At 49.8% G+C, this 25522-nt stretch overlaps 1 protein-coding gene and 1 long non-coding RNA gene across 4 annotated transcripts in view; both read right to left on the bottom strand.

Moving 5' to 3' along the window:
- Positions 1-25522, bottom strand: part of KAZN (kazrin, periplakin interacting protein) — a 1126623-nt gene that overhangs the window by 1067808 nt on the left and 33293 nt on the right. For all 3 annotated transcript variants that reach the window (XM_023260038.2, XM_023260039.2, XM_045034763.1), the window contains exon 2: positions 17724-18504. In XM_023260038.2, the coding sequence (XP_023115806.1) occupies positions 17724-17814 (91 nt within the window). In that variant the 5' untranslated portion in view covers positions 17815-18504. The remainder of the gene's footprint in view (positions 1-17723; positions 18505-25522) is intronic.
- On the bottom strand, positions 1036-5732 carry LOC123379337. Its single transcript, XR_006583699.1, has 2 exons — positions 3195-5732; positions 1036-1859 (listed from the first exon to the last, which is right to left on the bottom strand). It is a non-coding gene; the product is annotated as an uncharacterized LOC123379337 (long non-coding RNA).

The raw sequence follows: 25522 nt of genomic DNA, 5'->3' as shown, positions 1-25522 counted from the left end.
TCTCTCTGTCTCTGCCCCTCCTCCGTTCCCACACTCACACTCTCTCTCAATAAATAAACTTAAAATATAAAATAAAATAAAATGAGATTCCCAAAATGGCAGATTATAGCACTTAAGAGAAGTGATGTTCTCTCTGGTATCAGAAAGCAGAACTCCAAAACTTGGGCCTCAAAGGATTATAATCTCTTCCCCTAGAGACCTCTTCTCATTTTGGAAGAGCCTCAGACACCTGATGGGAGTTAGTGCACATTTTAAGTGGCCAGTCCTGGGGCACCTGGGTGGCTCAGTTGGTCGAGTATCCAACTTCGGCTCAGGTCATGATTTCATGGCTCGTGAGTTTAAGGCCCGTGTCAGGCTCTGTGCTGACAGCTCGGAGCCTGGAGCCTGTTTCAGATTCTGTGTCTCCCTCTCTCTCTGCCCCTCCCCTGCTCACGCTTTGTTTCTTTCTCTCCCTCCCTCCCTCTCTCTCTCAAAAATAAACATTAAAAAAATGTTTTGAAAGAAAGAAAGAAAGAAAGAAAGAAAGAAAGAAAGAAAGAAAGAAAGAAAGAAAGAAAGAAAGAAAGAAAGAAAGAAAGAAAGAGGCCAGTCCAGGGGCACCTGGGTGGCCCAGTGGGTTGAGCCTCCTACTCTTGATTTCAGCTCAGGTCATGACCTCACAGTTCGTGGGCTCAAGCCCCACCTCGGGCTCTGAACTGACAGTGTGGTGCCTACTTGGGATTCGCTCGCTCTCAAAATAAACAAGCGTCTTAAAAAAATAATAAATCAAGCAGCCAGTCCAAATGTCCACATCAACCTCCCGCCTCACGGGGGTGAGGCTGGCAAGCCCTATTTGGGTTTAAATGAGGGTTCTGTGCACCTCGACACTCGAGACAAATTTCACAAAGCCAATCCAGGAAACGGGGCCCCCCTTTGACGTTTCCATCCCCACAATTTCCATGCCCTTAATTCTCACAGATTTTAGCTCAGACTGAATATTTCAGTAAGGCTGGCACCAGGGTTCCCCTCCCCTCATAAATACTTCATCAGTCCCACTACATCTTCAAACTAGGCTTTAATCATAAGAAGCCAAGAAAGACATTTCATCCTGAATAAGCCCAAGTACCGAGTATCGATTTGTTGTTCTTCTGAAGAAAATGCAGGTGTGGGACCAGGTGGGCAATAAAGCAGGGTGCAAGGACAAGCCTGAGTGAAGTAGGACAGATGCAGGCAGGTTCCCCCTTATCCACAACCTTCCGTCCTCCAAGGCTAGACTCGGCTCGCCCCCTTCACCACCTGGGAAGGGAGGCAGATCTAGACCTTCGTCCCTACCCTCCTGTCCCTGAAAGCAGCACAGAGCCTTTTGTAGGTTTCTGGAGGCTCTTATTTCCAGGCATCCTAGGAGGGAGAGCGACCCAAATAGAGACTCATGAACTGAAATCACTTCGATGCCGCCCGGACTGTAATCTATCTGGCAGACACACTCTTCACTGTTAGTGCTAAATAACCAGTGCAGTTAAATGGCGTGTCAACCGATCCCCAACTCAACGTGGTACTAGGATTCTCAGTCCCCTTGCATGTGCATTCCGCCTAAACTCTACCCAAGTGCCTATCTTTCCTTCTGTAGAGAGATCTCATAGGACAGGACAGTGCCCACCTGCTGTGCTGAATCAGTAGGTTTCATCTAAGGGTCACGATAACCCGGAGAAGCATAAACTCACTTTGCAAAAGAAAGTGTCCCAAGCAGTGGTCTTGTGCTTTCCCTTTTCGGTCTTGAAAAGCACATGTTTGTTTCATGTTCTCCTCCAGCTCAGACAAGTCCTCAGCAGCTCTGTCGTGACGCCGTTTGGGGCGCGCATCGGTCCCGTAACCACGGGTTTCTGCACACACAACAAATTCCGCCACTCAGCATCCCAGCTCAGAGCCTGTTTTATCACTTGAGAAGTTTATGACCCTTGAAAGTGAAGTGTAGGCCCCACAGTTCTTTAGGAGACCAAGGGACAAGATAATAGCAAAGGGTTCTTGTGCCATGCCGGGCTCATTTATCAGTGATCAACCAAGAAAAGCCGCAGAGGCCCTTTGGGCCCCTACACGGCTCCGAGCTTCTATTCCCAAGTGCCAGTGGCCACAAAGGAACTTTTGTTTAAATCAGGGACAACCAGGGTGGCACCACCTGACAAACTGGATTTTTAATGAACGCTTAGTACTCAGGGGAATGAGCCGTTTCAGCTGGAACTTTCTTAGCTAAAGTGTCATCAGGCCAAAGAGCTAAACTGGGGCCTACAGCAATAAGCTTTGTGCAAGAAAGCATGTATTCCTTTGAAACCCTCCAACTTTCTCATGACCTTTCTCTTTGCCCTCGAAGGCAAGTGACTGGTTGGTTCTTCATGCTAGAGCAGGCAAGAGGGTCTTTCTAGGCCACAAGGCAACATGCTGACGCGGCCTGTATTTCACTGGCAGGCCAGCCTTCTGAACTACCCACGTTACAGGCTCCCCGATGGACCTAAAAATAAACTGTCTTCACATAAAACAAAGTCTTGGAATCCTGTTTCAAGCAGAAAAATCGACCAGCTGCTAAAATGTGGCTGGGGCTGTCTTTAACCCAAATTATTTCAATTTCTGCGGGCCAGCCGAGAACAAAGGCTCTATAGGTACTATAGACTTGTGCATGGGTATCACTTTCTTCAGATCACAGGGATTCTCCTCGATAATCTACTTTAGGGTGAGCATATTCTCTTGTTCTCTATCAACTACACAGTCTTAAAATCTCGCCCAGCTGGGGCACGAGAATAATCTAAGTTAAAAAACGTTACAGTTAGAGACGTTACTCCCACCCCATTCAGAAATTTCTCACTGGGAGACAGCTTTCGCCAGACTAATCTGGGCTCATGTTTCCCAGAAAACAGTTTGGAACTGGCTAAGGACGGCAGAAATTTGGTTTGTCTGTGGAAGGGATTCTGGATAAGAAGATAGCATCAATGGCTCCAGGGACTGGTTACCTTTAGAATATCCTCCCAGAGAGGAGTGCCTGGACCTGAGGGTGACAGAGACACAGGTGATGCCAGTGTAGATCATTCCAGGGCCCCTCCCCACCTACACACACCCCATGAAACACACCTCTCAGCTTGCAATGATAGCCTGGAGCCCTGGGCTGGGGTCTTCTCTGCCAGTCCCTACTGGTTTAACACTAAATTTAGATCCTAGACCCCACTCACCCTGACAAACTCCTGGCACAGTTCCTGGGGGCCTTCACCAGGGGTCACTTGATCTCAATGTGAAGAAACATTGCCAATTGAGCCTATATGGGTAGGAGAGACACAAAGCATATTTCCAGAGCCTTCTGTGGAGCTCTGGACCTGAAGGAGCAAGTTGGGGGGGGGGGGGGAGGGGGGAGAGTGTGCCCTGAGGTTCTAGAAAGTTCTATTTCATGGTGGAGATGACCTCACAGGGGGAGGGGAATTCCAGATATAAAAACACTTTCCAGGTTTCAGCCACTGAGAATAGGGCCACTACTTCAAGAGAGGGAGGAACAAAAACTACCCATGTAGGGTATTTCTTTTCTATGAGTTCATGGAGCCAGGAAGCCGCTGTTAACTACTCCATATACTACCTAAGGGCACAGGTTGTTTCACTTTGCAGTCAGTGGCCTTCACGCAAGCTGGTGAGTTTCAGTTTCCAAAGAGTCACAAGAAGCACAACAAAATTTCTTGGTCAGTCTGTCTGACGGTCCCTGGGAATGAAGATTTGCACCAAAAGAAGTTTCAGGAATGCATTCCATCTCTCCTAAGGCTGGAATACCAACAGCTGCAGAGGAGTCATATTCCACAATAATGGTCAGTTCTGGTCCTGCCCCCACTGTGGCTTTGGTGATGCCCGACTGGCACACAGTGATGTCCCGAGAGACCCCAGGGCAAACATGTGGCCCCATCCCTGAAGCAAAGGGGGTGAGAGGAACAGACTCAAGGTCTATTACTGGTTGCCAGAATGGAAGATGCTATGGGTCAAGGGAAAGAAGAAACCAAGATCGGCTGCACATATACATAAGCCAAGAGGCAACATCAGGAACAGACCAAAGCAAACCAAAACCTAGGAAGAGGTGAGCCAGGAGAACTTGGGCCACTCCAACCGTTCCAGACAGCAGGGCCCTGTTAGCAGGAGGTAAGGCCAGGCTTTTGCACCACAGGGTTTTAGCAGTGCCCCTCCCTGGCACAAGTTAGCACCTATGCCTTAACGTCTTCAACCTCTGGCCCTCTGAGAAGCAGCCTATTACAGTGGGCTGTGCTTTCCTCTCTCCAGCCTTGAGATTCTTTGGTGTATTTCTCTTCCAGGGAATATGGTAGACTCGGACAAAAAAAATGCCACAGAACATCTGGAAATACAACGGGTATTCTTATAAATACAAAGCTGAGCTCTCCAAGTTAGGGAAGCCTGTGATAGGTATGGTTCCTCCAAAAGAACTCTAGAATTTGTAAATGTTACATTATTTGGAAAAGAGGCCTTTGCAGCATGATGAAGTTAAGGGCCTTGAGATAAGAGATTATTCTTGATTATCCAAGTGGTCTCTAAATGCAATCACCAAGTGCCTTTACAAGAGAAGGATGGAGAGAGGTCACACACACAGAAGAGAAGGAGCAATGTAACCACGGGGCAGTTACTGGAGTGAGGAGGCCAGAGTCAAGGAATGCCAAGAGCAGCAGGAGGCTGGAAGAGGCAAGGAACAGATTCTCCTCTAGAGTCTGAAGGTGACACCTCGACTTCAGCCCAGTGATCCTGACTTCAGCCTTCTGGCCTCCAGAACAGGGAGGAAACAAATTCCTGTTGTTTGAAGCCAAGCTTAATGGGAATTTGTTACAGCAGCCACAGGAAACTAATGTGTCCACAAAACACATTAACAAAGAAATACAAAACTAAAAACCAGAGTGAAAAGCGCACACACACGCTCGGGCTGTTCAGAGGCATGTGCTGATCTTACGAAATGGTTGCCAGAGTTTTGTTGGCACCTGGACCAGGTAACAAGGCCTCTCTGTGGCTACGCTGGAAACAGGTGTTAGAGCTGCACCTCACACGTGCACGCATGAGCACCAACACACATGCACACGCATGCACACGCATGCGTGCGCACATACACGCACATTCCAGCCTCCTCAGGGGCTTTGTGGTCAAGAAAAGAGGGACCTTGGATAAGGGTCAGGCACAGAAGCAAAGGGCGATAGGGTCTAAGTCCTGGATTGAGCAGAGCAAGAGGCTGATCTTCCTTAGTAGCTCGGTACCCCAACCCTGCCCTCAAACGGGTTCAGGTTCAAATTACACTGCCTGGGGCGTGAGGAAATCCCCAGTTTGGAAATTCACGTTGCCTGCGGTAATGGTATCGCACAGACAAAACCCCCAACGTGAGCTCAAAATCCAAACTTACAAAGTACATAGGGTAAGAAGCTATCCTGGACATGAGTCAACAAGAAAACAGAAGAACTGTCTCCAGAGATGCCAGAGATGGATTATAAAATTCCTTTCTCAGGTAAACATGACTCTAAATGATTACACGGCTTAACTAGAAAACCAAGATCGAGGACAGGAGAGATGACAGATTACTATAAAAAGAAACAGAATCCCTGGAAGATGCAAACACTACTCAAATAGAATTTCGAGAGGTTTAAAAGAAAAAAGATGTTAGGGGCTCCTGGGTGGCTCAGTCAGTTGAGCGTCCGACTTGGGCTCAGGTCATGATCTCTCTCTTTGTGAGTTTGAGCCCCACGTTGGGCTCTGTGCTGACAGCTTGGAGCCTGGAGCCTGCTTCAGATTCTGTGTCTCCCTCTCTCTCTGCCCCTCCCCGACTCATGCTCTGTCTCTCTCTCTGTCAAAAATAAACAAACATTAAAAAAAAAAAAGATGTTGGGGCGCCTGGGTGGCTCAGTCGGTTAAGCGTCCGACTTCGGCTCAGGTCATGATCTCGCGGTCTGTGGGTTCGAGCCCCGCGTCGGGCTCTGTGCTGACAGCTCAGAGCCTGGAGCCTGCTTCAGATTCTGTGTCTCCCTCTCTCTCTGCCCCTCCCCGACTCATGCTCTGTCTCTCTCTCTGTCAAAAATAAACAAACATTAAAAAAAAAAAAGATGTTAAATGAAAAACCTGACTGCCTGAGTTAAGCTGAAGATTAGATACAGCCAGAAAGAAAATTAATAAACCAGAAGGTAGCTTCTAAAATCATTTATCCAGAATACAGCAGAACGACGTGGTTGGACAATACGAAAAACAGGTCAAAATGAGAAGTCCGATTCAGATCACATAGGAATTTCTAGAGGCAACAGGAAGAGAGGGAGACAATCAGTTTTCTAAGAAATTAAGTGGCTTAACATTTTCTGGAACTGAGACCCCAGTTCTCAGACCTGAGAAGCATAAAGCCCAAAGAGGATAAACGAAATTAGATCCACTCCCAGACACACTCTAGTGAAACTACAAAGCTTCCAGGATAAAGATTTTAAAAGCAAATCCAAAGAAAAGGCAGATAGCCTCCAGAGAAATGACTTCAAGAGAAAAAGAATCTGACAGCGACGATCGGAAGACAGGAATATCCTGCCCAAATGCTGAGAGAAAAATAAGCTGACCTAGAAATCTATATCCTGCGGATCTCATTCAGTAGCACTGGCCAAAATAAACCTAAAAATTCTGTAGACCCTTCCATGGAGTCCTTTCTGTGGCTGGTCCCGATCTCCATGCTAGACTGGTCGCAACCATTCGGGAACATCTCAGCTGTCACTGGCCTGGTCTCTAGAATCCAACTCTTCATACCCTGGAGGGATGGGTACCCCATCCTCTGCTCTTCTGACTAAGCCAACGAACGTCTCATCCCTCCACCCAGCCCTTTGGACCGCTGCTTCATTAGAAGTGCTGATCAGGGTTGGACCCTGCCTTGTCCCCACACAGACCTTGCTGTTTTCCCACAGCCTTCTGGGTCTTCCACAGCCCCAAGGGGCGGGCCCACCTGTCTCTTCTGAGCACTTCCTGCAATCCTGCTGGGGCTGCAGTCTCCCCAGAGATTCAGAGGGACCCACCGTGTAAATTCTTTCTCATATTCACTTCTCACCTAGGGATCAGAGCCAAGACTCTGGCCTTTTCAAGGAGGCTGGAACACTTCTCTCTCAGACCAGCCTGCAACCTCTGTAAATCTCTCCCAAGAACTGGCTTTCTTCCCACCCGATATCAGCCCTCCAGGTCCCTGAGTGGGTAGGGACGGAAATCCCCTCCTCGTGTCTCCCTTCCCCCCGTCCCCAAACCAGTCCTCTCTTCAAATGTCCTGACGGGTCCTCACGACAGGGAACTGCCAACGACTTCAAAAAGATAGAAGAGGAGATTGCGAGTTTTGAGAAATCTCACGATCCAAGTGGAGCCCAGCCTGAGCACTTGACTGCCCTCGTGCTGTGTCTTCTCCCTTAGATGGAAGCCCAATGGACTGACATTCCCTTTGGTGTCTGAGGCTGGGGCTCCCTCCTAGCAACAGCGACACTAGACTCTGTAGGTTAAAACAAAGGCAAACACACACCAGAGACAACAGCTGGTAAAGAGACCAACAGAAGCACATTAGCCTTTCCAGAAAAAGCCCAGACTACACCTGCTTCATCTAGTTTAGTCCTTACATCCTTAGGAGGAGAGAGGAGATTGGAATCGGTCAAGGGAGCTGAGGTCCAAAAGAAAGACGTTGTGTGAGGGGCGCCTGGGTGGCTCAGTCGGTTGAGCGTCCGACTTCAGCTCAGGTCATGATCTCACAGCTTGTGAGTTTGAGCTTCGTGTCGGGGTCTGTGCTGACGGCTCAGAGCCTAGAGCCTGCTTCGGATTCTGTGCCTCCCTCTCTCTCTGCCCCAACCCACTCATATTCTGTCTCTCTCAAAAATAAATAAACATTAAAAAAAAATTTTTTTTTAAAGAAGGACGTCGTGTGAGACTATAATAAACCAGAAAGGGTTATTCGTCAAGGTCTAAACATCACCACCATAAAAGGTGGGGGTGGGGATGAGGAGGTGGGAATCCCGGCACATCACTAGTTACTGTTTTTACGTTTCCAGAGTCCTCCACATCAGGACACTTGTCCTCGCCTACTCCAAACATCATGGTGTCAGTTTTAAGTCCCCAAGTAGCCCTCGGGGCTCCCGGTGTCCACTTCGTTCTTGCCTAGTGATGCCCACTGTGGGCAGAGAGTCTCTTACCCACCAGCCACTTCACAGGGGGACCGTCACAGACGACTGTGCTTCTCCTTCAGATTTTTTAAACCTACGACCATTCCATTTCAACTGAGAAGAGGTGGGGGGAAACTTGTCTGGGTGAGAGCTTTGCCCTTGGTTTAAATGGTTACCTGGCAGAGGGCTTGGAAATGCCAATGGGGAGAATCCGCTCTTAAGTTTTTCAGAAGCTGGTTCATCCACGTAGGGCCTCATGAGAACAGCCCACAGGAAGCTGATCAAGCACACGTGTCCAAGAACAAGAGTCTAAAGGCTAGCTAGACCTTGGGCAAGAAAAAGCACCTCCAAGGTTCGCTCCTTGGGGGGCTCCCGGTACTACCTAGGCCAGCTTCCAAGAGGAAACCCACTAGTCACTTAATCCCAGTACTTTCTAAAGAGAGAACTGACAGTAAAGTGGGGTCTCTCGCCTATTCCCCCACAAACAGGTCATTTTCCTTCGTACTCGGCAGTACCCACCAACTCACCAAATCAAAGATGCCCCCCTTGCCCTTCAGTGCTGCCACCACGAGCAGGGAGCCGGCTCTGTTCTTGACCACCCGGGACTTCTTGGGGACCCTGGCACTAATGGTGTGGCTCAGACTTCCCGATTCATGGCGGCACCTACCTGCCCATTCTGGAACGCCATAGCTTCGGGTCAAAAAATGGAATGGAATGCCTTGGAGCCTCAGGATCATACTCCTTCTGTTTGCTCCCATTCCCCATCTGGAAAAGGCAAGTCTTCTCCAGGTTCCCACATCCAAGAGGAGCGAGAACACACCAGCCACTCAAGTAAAGCACGCTTACCGCAATGCCAAATGGTCGGCTAGCTCACAAAAAAAAGCGCTCTAAAGCCCCAGGGCCTCATGCAGTCGTGGTCCAGCAAGACCATATTTGTTGTACAAGGGAACGTGGATGAGAACTGGGGCCGGGGGCTCAACCTACAGCTCTTATTTTAGAAGGAAAGGCAAGGGAGTGGGATCCCAGGAAGTGGGAACAGCACTGAGGCTAGAAGCAGTCTACACATGGGAACAAGAGGCCTGTTAATGAGACATTATAAACTGGCGGCCCACAGACTCTGGAGAGTCTGACCCTCCAGGATTTGACATCTTGCATTTGGTGATACGCATTCAAAAACTGGGAGAATCTTATAGGAAAGTCAGGACTGCAGGGTTCTCTTGGAGAACAGGATCTGGCCACATCAGCAACCCCCATAGTCCTGCTGAGAACGGGCGCCCAGTTCACCTGATCTGTCCGGCCCCTGTTCCAAACCAAACATTCACTTCTTCCGCTGACTGTCTGGGCCTTAGACTACTTCCTCCGACATTGGATGCTCCACATTTTTAACTAGAATTTGAATTTTATTTATTCAGCTGCCCCTTATTAAGGCTGACCATCTAATGTATCATGTAAAGGAGAACATGCTTGAGAATGAATGAGGTGCTATAGTAATTACACTGGAAGACAGACATGAGCTAGGCCTGTCCTAGGTAAGCTGGGTCCAATGAGGACCTTCTTTAAACACCCTTTTGTGATTAGCGGATAGGATTTCTCACAGATCTGGTGTGATTCCTGGCCTTGGGGATCAAGAGAATAACCAATGTTGAAGGTGGGGAATTTTTTTTTTTTTTTTTAACCACAATGATTAGCCAAAGGAAAAAAGTTGCAACTTTTTACTGGTCAGAAACACAAGACCACAAGGAATGCCTTAATTCCTGGTGTTACTAAACTCTGTCTGGCTAGGCAGGATAGCGATGATGTGCTAATAAGGAACAGTAATAACGACAGTGTTATGAACTGAATGTCCTCCCAAAATTCACATGTTGGAATCCTAATCCCCACTGTGATGGTATTTGGAGGTGGGGCCTATGGGAGGTGCTGAGGTCGTGAGGGGGGAGCCCTTACGTGGGATGAGGGTCATTAGAAGAGACACGAGGGGCACATGGGGGGCTCAGCAGTTGAGCATCCGACTTCGGCTCAGGTCACGATCTCACCTTGGTGGGTTTGAGCCCTGTGTGGGGCTCTGTGCTGACAGCTCAGAGCCTGGAGCCTGTTTCACATCCTGTGTCCCCCTCTCTCTTTGTCTCTTCCCTGCTTGTTCTCTGTCTCTCTCTCTCTCTCAAAAATAAATTTTAAAAACATTACAATTTTTAAAACAAATTTTAAAAGAGAGACAAGAACTTCTTTCCCCCCCCCCTCCATGGGAGTTGGGATGAGAAGGCAGCCATCTGCAAACCAGGCGGTGGGCCCTCATCACAGACTACCCAGCCTCCAGAACTGTGAAAAGTACGTGTTTTTGTTTAAGGCATCAGTCTACGGTATTCTGTTATAGCTGCCTGAACTAACTAAAACAGACTACAAATGTTCATATACATAATGCATTCTGTGGCAGGCACCGTGATGAGCATTTCACTCCTATTAACTCATTGTCAGACTCACCACAACCCTGTGAAGGAAGTAGACTACGATTTCCATTTTACAGATGAGGAGTCTGTGGCACAGAGAGGTTAAGCTACTTGTCCAAGGTCACACAGCTAGTGATCAGCGAAGTGGGGTTTGAACCTAAGCAGTTGAGTTCTCAAGTCCATCCTAATAACCACACGGCCCTGCCTCTGACAAACCGATCCCCGGAAAAAGAAGCCAACGAGAGACCAGCTGCGGCTTCTAACGTAGGACCCGTGGGAAGGCTCCGCTGCTCGCAAGTCAGGGCTCCTGCACACGCTGCTTATATCCACCGTCACAAGGATCCAACTTGTCCCTGTCACCTTCCCCTCAAACAAACACCACTGGTGGGAACTCGCTGAGGTCAAGGTATGGGACAGGGGGTGTCACTGACAGTAGCTGCATCCTCAGGAGGTCACCAGGATGCCGAGAAACCCTCCCTGGGGCTGAGGATGGGAGATGCCGAAGGGGGCAGCTGTGGCTGCCACACTGTCCTTCACACCAGCAAGTAGGCTCCTTTCCCTTTAAGAGCCTGGAGTCAAGGGTACGCCATCTGATCAGCTCAAAGGACCACTGCCCTGATCCCACAAGCTGACCTGAGGGCTCTGAAGCATTAGTCAGAAAGAGAAAGAGAATGGGGGACGCCCGGGTGGCTCCGTTGGTTAGCTGACTGATCCCTGATCTCGACTCAGGTCACGATCTCACAGTGTGTGAGTCTGAAACCCCACCTCGGGCTCTGTGCTGACGGTGTGGAGCCTGCTTGGGGTTCCCTCTCCCCCCCTTTCTCTCTGTCCTTTATCCACTCATGCTCTCTCACTCTCTAAGTAAGTAAACTTTAAACAGAGAGAGAGAGAGAGAGAGAGAGAGGGAGAGAGAGAGAGAACGAACGTAAACACAAGTCTGCTTTGCCAGCTCCCACTCACGCCACCCTACTGTGCTAACAGCTTCTCTTGAGATTGACGACGATCGTGCCACGGGGTGAACAGCTCCGTCACGACAGACACGCCACTGAGCCACTGTCGCACTGATAACGCCTACAATGTTCCCAACACCGCAGGAGGTTTGGAGGACTGGGAGACGGCTAAGATGATATGTCATGAGCTGGAGACCCCCCAGGGCTGAATCTGAAGGCACCAAGGAACGGGAATCACAACACACTGTGCATAACTGTGGAAACACGAGATGTGGGTTAGAGCCCCTTTAAGCGACAAACTCCTGGAGGTGGACGTCGTCCTCGGTAACTCTTATCACTGCAGAGTTCGTGTTCGTTCCGCAAACAGTCATTTGCTGGCACAGACGTTCATACGTCCGGAGACGAATCCCTGGTGAGCTGAGGAATTCGACAGAGTCTGGACAGAAGAACGGGAACAAATACAGACTTTGGATGCAGATGGCTTGAACTTGAAGCCTGGCCCAACCGCTGGCTAGTTAGGAGCAATACTTCCTTTTACGGGCCTCAGTTTCCTCGTCTGTAAAATGGGGGTGATTTTAGTAACCTTCCACGGATGCGACGGGGAGGAGATACGGTAAGGTGCAAGCACTTAGCATAGTGACCATCCCAGAAGAAGCACCTCGTTGTCAGCTATGGCTGTGCTCAATTGCCAGCCGTCACTATGAGGATTCCTCATCTAGGACGTCCAAACATACGTTCCCACCTCAGAGACAGCCAGACGAGGAACAGCTCCGAGACAGCCGTCTCTTGGGGAAACCTTAAAACCGTGTCCCCCCTCCCACAGATGGTAATGCGGGGAAAAGGGCTCTTTCCTCTGCTCTTCTTCATCTGCTTTCCTTCTGCAAAGGACCCGGTGTGCTCAGCTCACGGCGGATGGCCCAGCTCCTGGTTCTCTCCTTTCCTGGTTCTAAATACGGCAAGCGGCTTCCAAACAGGTTCAGATAAACCCCTATATTGTCCAACAGGCAGGACAGGGGGCCTTCGGAAGGAACGAGGTAATAAAGCCAAAAGATGACTGGACCTTGGCCCCGGGCTTTGGCCTCAGTTATGAGACAGACAGACAGACAGACATGACTTGCATACATTTGAGATTCTGTGTGGCACAGAGCAGGAACTGGCCCTTAATTAATGGTGCCAATGGGGAGCTAGTGGGTGGCTTCTGAGCGGCAACCCAGGAGTGATGCAGAGCAGCGGCAGTCCAGGTGCGAACGTCCGTCCGCCTTCCTGCTCCCTCCTCTCTGCCACCCTCCCCCTTGAGCTGGGCCTGGATTCAGGCAACGTCAGCGGGATATACTGGACAGAATGACTTCAGTCATTCTGGTCAAGGAAAGCAGCCCTGCAGAAATGCTTTCCACCCAAGTCAGACAGGTTGGAAAACGGACCAGAATGACACGGGGGCAGCTTGGCGAGTCAGAGCCCGGTACCAGAGACCAAGCCTCCGGGAGCCATGGTCTGCAGACCATCAGGCCCGGGGGTCAGTCGAGAGCCGGCAGCGGAGACCCGGTCAAACACCAGGTCAGAGGGTCTCCCCCATCCGACGCTGTGGGGGCGAGGAGGAGACGGGCAGGTGGAGTTACTCAGCTACCCTGAGACCAACACAGCACCGGCTTGAATCTGGACTCCACGCCCCCTCCCCAAATCCTCTGTCAGGTGCTGGAGTCAGCCGGAAACCAGTGACGCGGAATGCTGTGAGCTCCCCAGTGGCCTGCCTGCCTGGGAGAGTGGCCTTAAGCTCCCCACTGACGGAAATCAGGCAGGAGCCCTGAAGAACAAACAACGGCCTCCATCAGTCACGTCTGCCTGGCCGGGCTGACGTCCCTCCGTCCCGTTCGGGCTACAAGCAGGGCCCAAAGGAAAGGGGAGAAATTTGGGCTGGGGGTTAGAAACCCAAGAGAACTAGCTTCGTGGGGCTAGGCATCCCAAAACGGGTGGAGGACCCTGGAGGGGGACGAGGGTGAACGACACCATCAGAGCTAAAGAAAGAGCCAGGACGCCATACTCTCCACATCCTTAAAAAATGCAAAACAAAACAAAAAACCCTCTGCAGAAGCTGCAGGATCGCCCTTTTTGAACACAGGCTTTGGGGGCGGGCTGACCGGGGTTTAAGTCCCAAGTCGGCCAACATCTAAACTCACCCGTTAAATAGAAAAAGTACCGTCTACCTGCCGGGTGGCCATAGAGAGGAGACAGGCACCACCTAGCCCAGCACAGGGGCTGCAGATCTGGGAACACAGTGGAAGCTAGTCTTACTAGAGCTGTGAGACCTGCTCGAAATAGTTCCTGCCTAAAGCAACGCCTACTGTGCATGGTGAAGCAGCGTGGGGTGCCGGAGGAGGAAATAAGAAAACCAAGGAACCATGTAGCATAAAGGTTCAGCACGGAAGCATCGTGTGAGCGCTCCCACACCGCCCCACACTGTCCCATTCTGTCTAGCCCCATTCTGTGCTACATATGTTGGTCTAGGGCAGGGATCAGCACACTTTTTTTCTGCAAAGGGCAAGAGAGTAGATATTTCCGGCTTTCTGGGCCACAATATCTTAGTAACAGCTACTCGACTCTACTGTTGTAGGACAAAAGCAGCCACCGATAAAATGCACGTGAATGGATGCAGATGTGTACCAATAAAACTTTATTTACAAAAGCAACTGGTGGACCACACTTGGCTCCAGGGCCATAGTTTGCCAACTCCTGGTCTAGGGTTTGGGGGTTCATCAAGTTCACGCCACCAGCAAACAGCCAATGCAAAAAAAAGCTGCATTGGGACTAAATAAGAAAGAACTCCATGCTCTTTCCATGGCCCCACCAGACCCTTCACAACCCCACCGCCACTAACTGGGTCAGAGTTCTCAGTGGCCCCACCCATGCCCAGGGGCATTCTCGCTGCCCCCTAAATCCGATGGGTCCCTCTATGCCCCTTCCCCCCTATCTCCACCCCACTAAACATCCCTGACTACTCCATCTATGAGGAATCAACTTCTCCTAAGTCATGGGATACTTACAGACCCAAAAGATTAAGCCAAGTTATCCCTGGGGACCACATGCTTTAGCAGTTAAAGGCACAGGCTTGGGCATCTGACCAGGGTTCACCTTCCCCTTCAGCCCCTTCCTAGTGGGATGAATGTGGGCACGGCAGGCAACCTGAGTGTTTCCCTCGCCTGCAGAAATTGGTTAGGATTTTTGAAAATTAAGTAAGAGAGTTTAGGTGAGACATGGAGGAACCGTTATTCAAAAATGGAATCGTGAAAAAGCCACCTCCTGCATAATTCTCTTTTCCTCAGTAGGCTTTACATTTACCAGGTAGATCATCGTCTCCTTGCAAGATCATTTCCTTTTGACCTACTCTCCAGATTCTGTAGTTCTTGAAGCCGTATGGAGAGAAAGCACATAGTAGGTGCTCAGTGAGGACGTGTGACTGATGGCTGCACCACCCCCGGGGAGCAGATGCCACGAACATGGCGGGAAGCCCCTGGAAGCTGAGAAATCATTTCTCCCACGCTGAAGATCTCATTTGTGATGCCAGCTGAACTATCAATGGCTGGCTGGAGAGGGGTCTACATTTTCTCTCAACCCCTTTCACCTCTTCATTGACTGAGCTCTTTTGACTTAACTTTTTTGGTTCTTATTCCTCTTTGCCTTTCTCCAGGGAGAGCATTCTCCCTTGAGACTGCTGGTCATTATTAGTCTACGTTGCATTGCTTTCTTTTTTTTACATTTATTTATTTTTTGAGAGACAGAGAGAGACAGCATGAGCAGGGAGGGGCAGAGAGAGAGGGAGACACAGAATCCGAAGCAGGCTCCAGGCTCTGAGCTGTCAGCACAGAGCCCAGTGTGGGACTCAAACCCACGAACCATGAGATCATGACCTGAGCCGAAGTTGGATGCTTAACCAGGTGAGCCACCCAGGCGCCCCCCCCCTCTTTTTTTAATGTTTATTTTTGAGAGAGAGAGAGCTTGTGGGAACACGAGCATGAGTCGAGGAGGGGCAGAGAGAGAGGGAGACACAGAATCCGAAGCAGGCTCCAGGCTCCGAGCTGTCAGCACAGAGCCCGACACGGGGCTCGAACTCACAAACCATGAGATCATGACCTGAGCTGAGGTCAGATGCTTAACCGACTGAGCCACCCGGGCGCCCCTGCTGCATTGCTTTCTTGACAGAAACAGTTTTGGTTTTGTTTTTTGGGTTTTTTTTTTTTTTAAAGGAGACAGAGGATTTCACAGCCTGATTTAGGCCTGGGTGTTCTAAAAGCTTAGAGAATAAAGCCACAGGGGATAGCACCGAGGCACTGTAGAAATCCGATCTGCCTTCCCACAGTTAACTTCAGAGAAGTAGAAAGGGGTGTGAAACCTTGGTCCAGGCAAGCTCCCAAGCCCTGGTTCTTATGTGGAAGTAAAGGCACCTATAAACCACTGCAGATCGAATAATCCACAGATACATCGAGTGGGAGATTCTCAACTTTCCGGACAAACCAGGGTCACACTGCCTGTGGAGAGGAGGGGGTTGGATGCTTCGATCTCCTAGAACCGAAGGCAACCATCCTACTCTCTGCAATCAGGGATGCCTTCACTGGTGCGTGGAAGGATGTGTGCCCAGCCCTCCCCACATCCTCTAGACACATTAATAAACACTTGCCACTCAGCGTGTCGGCCGAGCGCCAGGCAGTTCTAAGGCTTTCCGTGCACCGACGTAAACTTCGCAATGACTACGTGAGTTTGTCTAGTAGTGTCCATTTTACATATGAGGAAACTGGGGGTGCCTGGGTGGCTCCGTCGATTAAGCCTCTGACTCTTGGTTTCAGCTCAGGTCACGATCTCACCGTTTGTGAGACTGAGCCCTGCATCGGGCTCTGTGCCGGTCGTGTGGAGCCTGCTTGAGATTCTCTCTCTCCCTCTCTGCCCCACCCCTGGCTTGCTCTCTCTCTCTCAAAAGAAACAAATAAACTTAAAAAAAAAAAAAAGTTTACTGATGAGGAAACTGAGACAGAGAAGCCAAGTAACCTGCCTGAGGTCACACAGCTGGTAACGGGTGAAGCTGGGACACCTGGCAGTCTGGCTCCAGAGCCCTCGCTCGCCCGCTCCGTGAGCTGCCACCTCGCGCAGACACATAGCACCCTTGGAAACCAGGTCGTTTATTTTCTCCAGTGTGTGGGTTCTTCTGAGCCCCCAGCATTGAAGGTCTGGCTGGATCAGGCTGCCGTGAGACCAATTCTCACTTTGCAGCTGCAGACGGATGGCCCAGGAAGAGGGGAGGGGTCTGCAATTGCCAAAATCATGCAACCACCCCGTGAAAGCATCAGCATGGACACAGGCCCCCAGACTCCTAATACAGTGCTCTTCTCATGGTCTTCCAGACTCACGGCCAAAATGCACAATGAACACTTGGACACCCACAGAACCTCTGGGGAAGACGCGGTCCTTCTCCCGACAGGAATGAACCCAGAAAGCAGGGAACCAGGCCAAGATGAAGCCACCCAGAATCCTGTGTGACTCCAGCAGAATCGTACGCACCCATCGAGCACCGGTCTGTGGGCTCCAGCCCCGTGACCATTTGCAGCAGGCCAAGCCCCTTCACCTGGTTTTCTCTGTGACCAAACGCACATCCGAGCAAGATGGCTGGCAGACAGGAAGGCTGCGGCCCACACCAAGTTTCCCTTCTGTACAAAACGTGAGCCTTTGGAAGACAAAGTCAGGAGCAAAGGGCAGCGAGCTCTCCCCGCAGCAGAGCCAAGGGCCGGGAGAGGCTGCAGGACAGACCCTCAGGAGCATCTAAGTTACTCAACACTGACTGAGGAGGCTCGGCTCGCACACCCTCCTCAGCAGCAGAGAGAGGCCAGCTGACAGATGGACGGACAGTCTAGGACTGGCACCCACCCCCTGAAAGAGAACCACAGCCCCCGCGTCATCAGATCCCGCCCCCCGACGTGCTCTCCCTCACCCTCCAGGCGGCCACGAGAGGAAAGAGGTGGCGAGACAAATGGGGGCCCTTGCTCACCATGCCTGAGTGGCACATTCAGTCTGCTGGCGTGTCCTCAAAACTTTAAAGTGAACGTGCCAGGCAAAGGGAGAAGCGCAAGCAGGCACGGACGCACGGGCCTCCGCCGCTGGGGCTCCCGGACGGCGCCCCTCTCCCCACACGACACCCCTCCTACCTGCTTCCATAAGCTGGCACTGCTGACCGAAGACGTGGGAGAAGGTGACCGGGCCCGTGGCGGAACCGGCTGGTGCCAGCGTGGAATCCATGGCGTTTCCGGGGTCTTCGGTGTTGGTCACGCGGCAGCGGCCGGACCCTTCAGAGCGTCCAGGCCAAGGACGCCGCCGCCGCCACCGGCCCCGGGAACCGCAGGTCTGAGGCTCCCCGTCACTTCCAAGAAAACGTCCCCGCTCCCGAAGTTTATAACGCGTCTTCCTCTCGCCACTCACTCCTTGCGGGTTTTCTCAAACACCGGGCTGGTGAAAAACGAAACCCTCTCTGGCTTGGCAGATGGTGCACGCTAGCCTAGCCGAGTCAGACGCACAGGGAAATCGAAGTTTCACCCAACAGGAGTCCTTTCCTCTCGTCGGGGAGGGATGACTGGGATGCGGAGTCCCCGGAGTCCTCGCGGCTGCTCCCTGGCGGCCGCCGGCTGGAGAGCTCAGGCCCCAGCAAGTGCCCGGCGGCTGCAGGAAAAGCGCTGCCTCCTCGGGTCTCCTGCCAGGGGGGCAGGGCAGGGGGCCAGGCTGCTCAGGCGCCCCCCGGAGAGCTGGCCTCACCGGCCCTCCTCTCCCGCAGGCGAGGCCCCGCGGCCGGCGGCCGGCAGCGTCCCCGCGCCCCTGGGCGGCCGGATGCAGGCGGGGAGAGCGCGGCGGGCGGGCGCAGCGCGGGCACTCTGCGGCTCTGGAGCGCGGCGTCCCTGGCTCATCCTTCACTCCCGCGTCCCCCTCCTGGCAGGGCTGTGGGGAGGAGAACGAGACACGGTTAAAGAGCCCCTGCTCCGACCTGCGCCTGCAGGCCCCCCCCCCGCCTCCCCCTCCCCCCCGCACCACCACCACCCCTTTTCGTGATGCAAAAGGGACGGTACTTGGAGATATTCTGGATGCAGAGGGAAGTGCTAACTCAGCCCAGCAGGCTCCTGGCTGCTGTAACCTCTTCATGCCCGCAGCCCAGGAAGTGCCAGCCTGCGGGAGAGGAGAATGCCACCAAGACAAACCCAAAGACCAAGAAGAGAAGAGGGGGCAAATGCCACACGTCCCCCATGGGTGACACGGGGATGGTCTGTCCGGGTGCTATTCTGGGCACAGAACAATCCACCTGCTCCCCCCCAAAGGGACAGTGTCTCTGGGAAGGGGGGAGAGGAAGGAGAAATACCTTTCACATGATTACAACAGCTGTGGCAGTGGGTGCTAGGTCTTTATTTTGATATCCCATCTGCTGATCACAAAGGTGCTAACTTGAGAGATTGAGAGAGACAGAGAGAGAGAAGGAAAGACACCGCACCCTCTCCAGCCAGCATTTTGGATACTCTTGGGCGGGAGCTGGCTGCAGTGCTGGTGGGACCCTGGCACCACAGCCACCAGGACAGAGAACACGACACGCAGCACAGCAGCCCCCATGTCTGTTTCCCCGGGACGACTTTGGCTCTTTGCCTATTCCATATTTAAGATACAGAGGGTAAAGTTCCAACTTATTTGTGGGCCAAAAAGGCTCTTAAACAGAAGCGCTTTCCATTCAGGCTCTCTGCCAGCCCAGGGATGTTCAGAGGGTCATGTGGGATGGTCAAGGCAAGGCAGAGGAAGCCTGGAAAATCCCCCAAGAGTTACACGAGGTCTACTTCACGTTCACGCTCCGAGGTAGCTTGAACAACGGAGTATTCGTTCCCTTGCACACAGAGGTTCTTCTCCAAGGCATGGGGTTACGGGACATCAGAGACCATTCCCTCTGACCACCGAGGTCTCACACAATCAAGGAGAAGACCAGATTTTTTGAGAGCTGCGGAAAACCCCACACAGGATGGGAGGCGGACTGGGTTCCCACGTCTTGGTGGCTCCGTAAGTTTTAATGCATCCTACCGATGAACGACTGTGCTGCCACTAACAGAGAACCCAAGGTAGGTTGTGGGGAGGAGGCATGAAGAGGAGGAACACCAGGAATCTTCAGGGTGGTGAACGATCTCTATGACACTATAAGGAAGGATACGTGTCATTACACGTTTGTCTAAACCCGTAGAGTGTACAACAGGAGAGTAAAGCCTAACACAGACCACAGACTTTGGGTGACGACCACGTATCAGTGTGGGTTCATCAGCTGAAACAAGAGTCCCACTCTGGTGGGGGGTGTTGATTAGGGGGGAGGCAGGGCACGAGGAGGGTCTATGGGAAATCTCTGCACCTTCCTCTTAATTCTGTTGTGAAACCAAAACTGCTCTAAATATATTGTCTTTTTTTTCAAAAAATTTGTAAATGTTTACTTTTGAGAGAGAGAGAGAGAGAGAGAGAGAGAGAGAGAGACAGCACAAGCAGGGGAGGGGCAGAGAGAGACAGGGACACAGAATCTGAAAGAGGTGTGGGGCTCGAACTCATGAACGGCAAGATCATGACCTGAGCCAGAGTCGGACGCTTAACTGACTGAGCCACCCAGGTGCTCCTTGTCTTTAAAAAAAAATCCAAAAAAAGAAACTTTAAAAGAAACTTTATTTTTTTTTTTAATGTTCATTTATTTTTGAGAGAGAAAGAGAGACAGAGCATGAGCAGAGAGGGACAAAGAGAGAAGGAGACACAGAATCTGAAGCAGGCTCCAGGCTCTGAGCTGTCAGCACAGAGCCCAATGTGGGGCTTGAGCCCATGAACCATGAGATTATGACCTGAGCTGAAGTCAGACCCTTAACCAACTGAGCCACCCAGGTGCCCCCTCCCAAAAAAAAAGAAAAAGAAAAAACTTTAAAAGAATGCGGCACCTGGGTGGCTCAGTTGGTTCAGCATCGGACTCCTGATTTTGGCTTAGGTCATGATCTCATGGTTCATGAATTTGAGCCCTGCGTTGGGCTCTGAGCCCTGCATCAGGCTCTCTCTCTCCCTCACTCTCTGCCCATCTCCCTCCCTCCCTCTCTCAAAACAAATAAATAAACTTAAAAACAATCCAAGGTAAACCTTCATACAGTAATTCAACCTGCAGATGTCTTTTGTTTGGAAAACCATGGGTTCTCCTCCCTTCTCTGCACACTCAGCCCACTGCTGCCCCACCCCCCCCCCCCCCCACACTCCACGGTGTTCCATATACTAAACCTACCACTGGGCTCTCTGGGAGCCAGGCACCTGAGTTGCCTCCTGTGCCCCCGGGGACGGTAAACACAGTAATGATGCCACCTAATGGTCAGTCATCAGTATGTCACCCAAGTCGGGATGCTGTGAATGAAGGGAAGCACCTCGTAATTACACCAGGATAAGTGGCATCAACTGGGAGCCATGTACAAGAATTTCCCCGGCTACATACCCGGGGGTGGGATGATTCGGAAATATACGCAAATTTGATTTCATTAAATGCTGCCAAGAACCACTCCAAAATGGCTGTGCTGGTTCGCGCCCTCACCAGGGATGCACGCGGTTCCGACTTACTCACATCTTTACCAATAATTTTGGCAAAAATTAGAAAGCTGGGCAATCCAACAGGTATAAAAAGCCATACAAGTCATCGTTCTGATTTGCCTTTCCTCAAGAACGAGGCAATTGAGCCCTCCTTGGAAAGTCCATTAACACTGCAGCTGCCTCTTCAGGAAAAGACCACGGTAGAGTCAGGTGCCCCATTTCCTGTTCGTAGCCTCTACCCACCTTTCCAGTCATCTCTCTTCTCTTTCTTGTTGATTTCCTTGACTTTGCGAGATTTTGCTTTGGACCTTGCCGATATCTCCTCACTGACACCTTTGTGCCTGGTGTCTTTTCTAGACTAGAAATACTTCATTTTAATGTGGTCTGGTCCATTGCTTTTTCTGACTTGCAGTCTGTTTCGAGGGTCTTGCTTAAAACACCCTTCCCTAAGGCGGCAAAGTCAGCCTCCTTTATAGTTTCACCTTTCACGTGCAAGCCTTATCTAACTGGAGCCTACTTTTATACCTAGTATAGGGTAAGGTCCAGATCTGGGTTCCTTAAGACTGTGAACCAGCTTTCCCAAAACCATCTCTTCCCAACCCATCCTTTCCCCACTGTGACCCCACTATTACTACCTATCAAGTACCCATACCGACGGATCTGTTCCTGAGCTGTCTCCTGTTCTTCCAGTCCCCCCGTACTGTGCCATCCGTGGGCAACATTGTAGAGTCAGTGACCAACGTTTTTAAAAGCCCAGATTCCAAATGTTTCAACACACGTCAGGTCTGCTGTTGTTGAGCCTATATGTCTCTTGCCAGCAATCAGCTGGAGCAGCAGATACCCTCTTATGTGCAATACGTGCCTTCCTGATATACCAAATCTGGTCTGCATTCATTTACAGTATAAACCAATTTCTCCTAGAGATGTGGTCAGGTATTAAAAACACCTCCAAAGACAAAGGTCTAACGAAAATCACATTCGAGAAAACATCTACTGACTTACAGGGCTTTTGTTACATCTGTGCTACTAAAGATCATTTATTAATTATCTAGTTGATACCTGACACAATGCTAATCACAGGCAGACGGAACAGAGGTGGGGCATGGAAGGTGGTGGAGGCGAGGAACGAGGAAAGGGTGGGAGAGATGACACATAATCTGAATGGACATGTTAAATACACATGACAACTAACTTGTAAGAAGAGGAAAAACACCACAGTGTGAATTGTGGATCATGAAAGGTCTTCCCAATTCCAATATAGGTGAGGGTTATGACCTACGGGGAAATCTTTTTTTTTTTTTTAATTTTTTTTTCAACGTTTTTATTTATTTTTGGGACAGGGAGAGACAGAGCATGAACAGGGGAGGGGCAGAGAGAGAGGGAGACACAGAATCGGAAACAGGCTCCAGGCTCCGAGCCATCAGCCCAGAGCCTGACACGGGGCTCGAACTCACGGACCGCGAGATCGTGACCTGGCTGAAGTCGGACGCTTAACCGACTGCGCCACCCAGGCGCCCCATTCAGGGAAATCTTTAATTAAGGGAAGGAGTATGTCAGCTGGATCTGAGAACAGACGTGGGCTTTGCATCAGTAGACAAAGACTGGGCTGGGGGGAGGGGCTACACAAGTAAGTCATTTGGGCAATGCTAGTTTACATGCCGTGTTATACCGAAAAGGCTCTCAAGGCCACTTAGGGCTCTTTAGATTAGGAAAGATAAAACCTCGCTCTACTTCAAATCAATGGTCATATGACCATTGATAATGACATTTTTAAAATCTCCCCTGGTACCTTTTCAGACTTTAAACTGATCTGCCTCCGAGGGCTCCCTTGACTTCGCTGAGGCTCATACTCCCCAGAGGAGTTAAGAACCAATTCTCTGACTGATCGGGCTCAACCCATCAGCTGTTATCACCCACAGTTCCCAGAAGGTACAGAGTACCACAGCCGGGCATCGTAGACAAGCAGAAGCAAAGGGGAGAGCAATCTGGGAAAAAGGGACCCCGGGCTCAGAGCAACTTGTTTCATGAAGCTTCGTGTCTCGTAGCAAAAGCCCCCTCAAAACAGGCTGTTACATACCATGAGCCATGCTAGGAGCTCCATGGACATCCTGACTGAGTAACAGATATTAACATGCCCCTTCCTGGATGAGGAAACCTGGGCTTAGGGGAAATTCAGGTGCTCTGCCCAAGATTATACAGCCATTAATAGGATCCTCAACAGGAACAGTTCTACTGATTCTCTGCTTTGTGACTACCTGTTACACACTTCGCTGAAAAGTCCTGCTGCTGAAACATAGTCCACAAAGGTTTCCATATTGACTCAAGGGTCCCAGCAAGACATGAAATAGGTCTTTACTTTTATGAAGCGTTCAACAGTTTTACCGGGATATAATTCAAATGCCATACAATTTACCCATTTAAAGTGTATGATTTAGGGGCGCCTGGGTGGCTCAGTCGGTTGAGCGTCCCACTCTTGATTTCAGCTTAGGTCATGATCTCACAGCTCATGAGATTGAGCCCTGCATTGGGCTCTGCACTGACAGTCCACAGCCTGTCTTTCTCTTTCTCTCTCTCTCTGTCTCTCTCTCCTCTCTCCGCCTCTCCCCTCCTGTGCTCTCAAAATAAATAACATAAAAATAAAAAATTAAGTGTACAATTTCATGGATTTTAGTATATGCACAAATATTTACATCAGCACAGTGTTGAACATTTTCACCACCTCCAAAAGAAACCCAGACGCTTTAGCCACCACCCCCTGAACACCCATCCCCCTTCAACCTAAGCAGTCAGGAATCATTCTGTCTCTATAAATGTCCCTATTGCGGTCTTTCACATGAATCGAATCATAGAATACTTGTTATACAATCATGTCTTGATGCAGTACTGGGTACTAAGTTATCGTAGCAAACTTAAAGGGAACAAAGGCAAAAATAGTACTTGGCTCAAAGGAGCTTAATTAAATTTCTAAACAGACTCATTTAGAAAGGGTAAGGCTTTCTTTCACTAGAGAAGTCACTGATCAGTAAATCTAGGCCACTCGCCTTCTATTCTGTCACAACAAAACCTGTGGAAGTAAATGTAATTTTTCTCTGGAGTAATAGGTCTTAAATTAAATCTCATCAATCCCAGGGCTTAAATTATTTCTATAATTTCATATATACTTTCCAGCACTGAATCAAAAATAACCAGTTATCTACTTTCCTTCCTTCCTTCCTTCCTTCCTTCCTTCCTTCCTTCCTTCCTTCCTTCCTTCCTTCCTCTCTGAATTATGGAATTCAATCCAAAAGAGATGAGAAGACAGACAAAAATCCATGCCTGAGGGGTCAGTGGTGGGGCCCAACGCCGAGTTAGAACCCAGGAAAGGTGAGGAAGGTATCCATACGGAGCAGCACCAGCAAAAGGAGACTGGTTACACTGGGCAGGGGAGATTAAGCAAATAGGTAAACATATTGAAGATAATAAGACAGGTCTGTTAGAGAAAAGGGAAAACTTAGAATGAAATTTATGGTGTTAAATAGGAATTATAAGTATGGGTATGAACTCATAATTTCAACCTCTCTATATAATATATATTCCACATATAAATAACTACAAACATATATATCTATATTATCTAATATGTAAGTATATACCCAAATAAGTGAATATAGATTTAGACATGTGTGTGTGTGTGTATATATATAGTATGTCAGTATATAGACTCTATATTCCCTAATTCTGTCCCCTGGAAGTGCCTGGAGGCAATGACGCCCCAACAGCAATGACATCTCATAGGTTCTAAATACCATTCTTCCCTAAAAGGAACCAGACCTGGTTGGTTCCAAGGCTGAGACAAGGAAAACATAAGAGCTTGATGTCTTGTTTGGCCAGAAAGTATGAAAATGCTCAAAGATGGATGGAGATATTCCCAACAACACACAGAAACCAGTTTAAAGAGGGTCCCACTGACCAAGTCAAGGATAATTTGAGCATAAAAAACGATAAAAAATTGGAGCATTCAATAGAAATCTATGTTTCCATACGGACAGATAGATGGATGAGTATGTAATACATACATACATACATACATACATACATACATACATTACAGCTCTTTATACACTGTATGTCAAAACCATAGATGAAAGTTTGATGAGGAACAGTAGACTTAATGTCTCAAACTATGTCCCTATAAAACATTTACTAATTGCAAAGAGAAAAGGGAATGACTTTACAGTGAAACCTGATTAAGACACTATCCTATTCAAGCGACCCAAGCTAACTCCATTAGTAAAAGAACAATTCAAAATCATGCCCCAGTGAATAGGGTACAATAAGACAAACTCAGCATGACTTCTGCAATATCCCTAACAAAGATCTATTACACGAATCTAATCATGAGGCGATCAGA

The sequence above is a fragment of the Felis catus genome, chromosome C1 (genome assembly GCF_018350175.1).
Source record: "Felis catus isolate Fca126 chromosome C1, F.catus_Fca126_mat1.0, whole genome shotgun sequence".
Classification (NCBI taxonomy): domain Eukaryota; kingdom Metazoa; phylum Chordata; class Mammalia; order Carnivora; family Felidae; genus Felis; species Felis catus.
The sequence above is the reverse complement of the archived record's forward strand: the minus strand, read 5'-3'. Positions and strand labels throughout refer to the sequence as shown.